Consider the following 3205-nt stretch of genomic DNA (forward strand, 5'->3'; position numbering starts at 1 on the left):
TTATATATTTCGGCTTCATTATTGAAATTAATTTATATTCAAATACATTTACTTCATAAAGTTAAATAATTTTGATAGTTGTTGTAAAACGAAGATTGCATGTTGTAAAAGGTTGAAGATAAGATTTTACACTTATAGGGCAGGGTGCACCTTTTGTAAGAGATCACTTTATTCGTCTTTTCATTTATCCAAAGATTAACAGACAAAATCAATTTAGAATTTACCCCAATATATATTATTATACATTTCTAACTTATAACATTTTCGTTAAAACTACTTATTTATTTATAAATATATTATGCAAAATACGTGCGGCATTAATGTTTAGTATAACAAGGTTCCACATACCCATGCTTCATAGTTGTTTACCTCTTATACTATAAAAAGGTGCCTTGTATTCGGCGGTAAAAGGCGTTGGAAATCCTTCGGAAACAGACATTTCCCAGGGATTCCAAGGAAAAATGTTATGTTGAAAAACAATTTCTTGGAAAACTTTTACGAGGGACTACCGATAAACGTTCTGACGCAATTCTGATGAGAACTGATGCGATCCAGCCCAATCAGGAAGTCCAACCAACAGCAACCCAAGGAAACAATCGACCCAAGAGAATTACCAGAAGACCCAGTCGATTCCAAGAATGAAGAACCGGTCAATCAGTGACCACTAGCGCCATTTCCCTTTTTAGTCTGCATGTATTTCTCCATGATACAAGGAAATACCCATGTTCCCTGGAATAACTTGCACGTTTCCATATTCAGTAGAATTAGGATTGAAGTATTGTTGCATTAGTATTTATAGGATTGTAATTTGTTATTAAAAAAGGAATCAGAAAATTGCTCCAATACGTGCTTCTTACTCTTGCTTCTTGGGAGACTAACCATCTCAAATCAGGTTATATCATTTGGTGCTTTCATCGACGTTCCTATGCCTCCCCGGAAAGACTCCACTTCCGACGACCCACCACCTCCCAGCGACATGCAAACCCTCATTCAGTTAACCACCAACCTCATCAGCCACATCACCTCTCAATCCACCACCATGTCCCTCCAAACGGAAGCCATTACCAAACTCACCACACTCCTCGCCAAACCAGAAAACCAACCACACCCACCACCACCGCCACCCCCACCACCACCCCCACCACCACCCCCACCACCACCGCACACCCATCGACCACCTAAAATCTCGCTTCCCCTGTTTGACGGAACCAACCCGTTAGATTGGCTCTTCCAAGCAGATAACTACTTCACATATTATTCCATTCCCCACACACAGCGTGTTGCTCTAGCCATGTTCTACTTCACAGGCGACGCCCTCAGCTGGTACAAGCATCTGTCCAACAACCATCTTCTTGGTACCTGGACTGATTTCACTCGAGCCCTGGAAACCCGTTTCGGACCCTCTACCTATGAAAACCATCAAGCTACACTTTTTAAACTCCGCCAATCCACCACCGTATCAGCCTATCAAGCAGAATTCGAAAAGATTAGCAACTGTGTTAAAGGCCTCTCCCCCGAAGCCCTCCGCAACTGTTTCATCTCTGGCTTGCGATCCGATATCCAATCCGAGATCGCCCTTCACCACCCCATCACACTCCATCAAACTTATGGCTTAGCTAAACTCATTGAGGATAAACTCACACCTAATAGGCCCCGTTACACACCCTCTCCACGCAACTACAGTCCCCACCCATCTCCCATACCAAACCCTCCCAAAACAGCCACCACCACTCCTGCCTCTCAAACCACTACCGCAGGTCTGCTACCACCGCCTAAACACCGTAATCCCCTCCCATTCACTCGCCTATCACCGGATGCATTACAGAAAAGAAGAGCTGAAGGTCTTTGCTTTCGATGCCCGGAAAAATTTCACCCGGGACACCTGTGCAACCCCCCACAATTCCTTCTGATTGTAGATAACGATGATACCCCTACCCCCGATACACACTCCGATGCCACTTCCCTCATCGCCACCGACCCAAACCTGTCCAGTCACACCCCCACTATTGCCCCGGACATCGACAACTTACACCCTGAATTTCTGTCTCTCTCAGATGCTGCATTCTACGGGTTACAATCACCTCGAGCCGTCCGTGTCACTGGTTACATCCATGGCCAACCGGTAACTACCCTCGTGGATTGTGGAAGTACCCAAAACATCATCCAACCCCGCATCGCTGCCCTCCTTAACACTACCTCTACACCAATCACCCCATTCACCGTCATGGTTGGCAATGGGCAATTTATTGAGTGTAACAACCTCCTTCCCAACACACCACTTGAGCTTAATAAAAAAACCTTTCAAGTGACCCTCTTTGATTTACCTGTAGCAGGAGCTGATGTTATTTTAGGCCTTGCATGTCTTCGTTCACTTGGACCAATCCTGGAAGATTTTTCCATTCCCCAAATCTCATTTACTTTTCATGGGTCGCCTTGTGTCCTAAAAGGAGAACCGTTGGCATCTTCAGCTTCACCCAGTTCCATCCATACACTGATCAGAAAAAACTCTGTAGCCTCCCTACACACTATGATTTACCACCATCAAACACCTACCACTAACCCACAGAGCCAACAACCCCATCCAGACCCCCATATTGACTCCCTTCTCACAAAATACAAACCCTTATTTGACACACCTCATAGTCTACCACCATCTCGCCAACATGATCATCACATCCCTCTTCTTTCCAACACTCAACCCATCAATGTAAAACCATACCGTTACCCACATTATCAAAAGGAGATTATGACCTCTCTAATAACCGAAATGCTCACAAATGGCATGATCCAACCAAGCCATAGCTCATACTCTTCCCCGGTAATTCTCGTCCAAAAGAAGGATGACACTTGGTAGTTTTGCGTCGATTACAGGGCCCTCAATGCAGCTACAGTTCGCGACTGTTTCCCTATACCCACTGTTGACGAGCTACTTGATGAACTCCATGGTGCCACCGTTTTCTCTAAGATTGATCTTCGTGCCGGCTACCACCAAATCCGGGTTTCACCAACCGATATTCATAAAACAGCGTTCCGTACAATAGATGGACATTAGGAATTCAAAGTAATGCCATTTGGCCTTACTAACGCCCATTCGACATTCCAAGCTTCCATGAACGATCTCTTCCGATCAGTGCTGCGCAAATTCGTTCTAGTTTTTTTCGATGACATCCTTGTCTACAGCTCCACCATCCACAACCATTATGAA

General features: G+C 44.7%; 1 protein-coding gene across 1 annotated transcript; it reads left to right on the plus strand.

The window, feature by feature from the left end:
- The first annotated feature begins 1291 nt into the window (after positions 1-1291).
- LOC145116929 (uncharacterized) lies at positions 1292-2854 on the plus strand. Its single transcript, XM_079053227.1, has one exon. The coding sequence runs from the start codon at positions 1292-1294 to the stop codon at positions 2852-2854; it is 1563 nt and encodes a 520-aa protein (XP_078909353.1).
- Positions 2855-3205: the final 351 nt, after the last annotated feature.

Source organism: Lactuca virosa, chromosome 1, assembly GCF_052849685.1.
Source record: "Lactuca virosa cultivar CGN04683 chromosome 1, Lactuca_virosa_CGN04683_v6, whole genome shotgun sequence".
Lineage (NCBI taxonomy): Eukaryota > Viridiplantae > Streptophyta > Magnoliopsida > Asterales > Asteraceae > Lactuca > Lactuca virosa.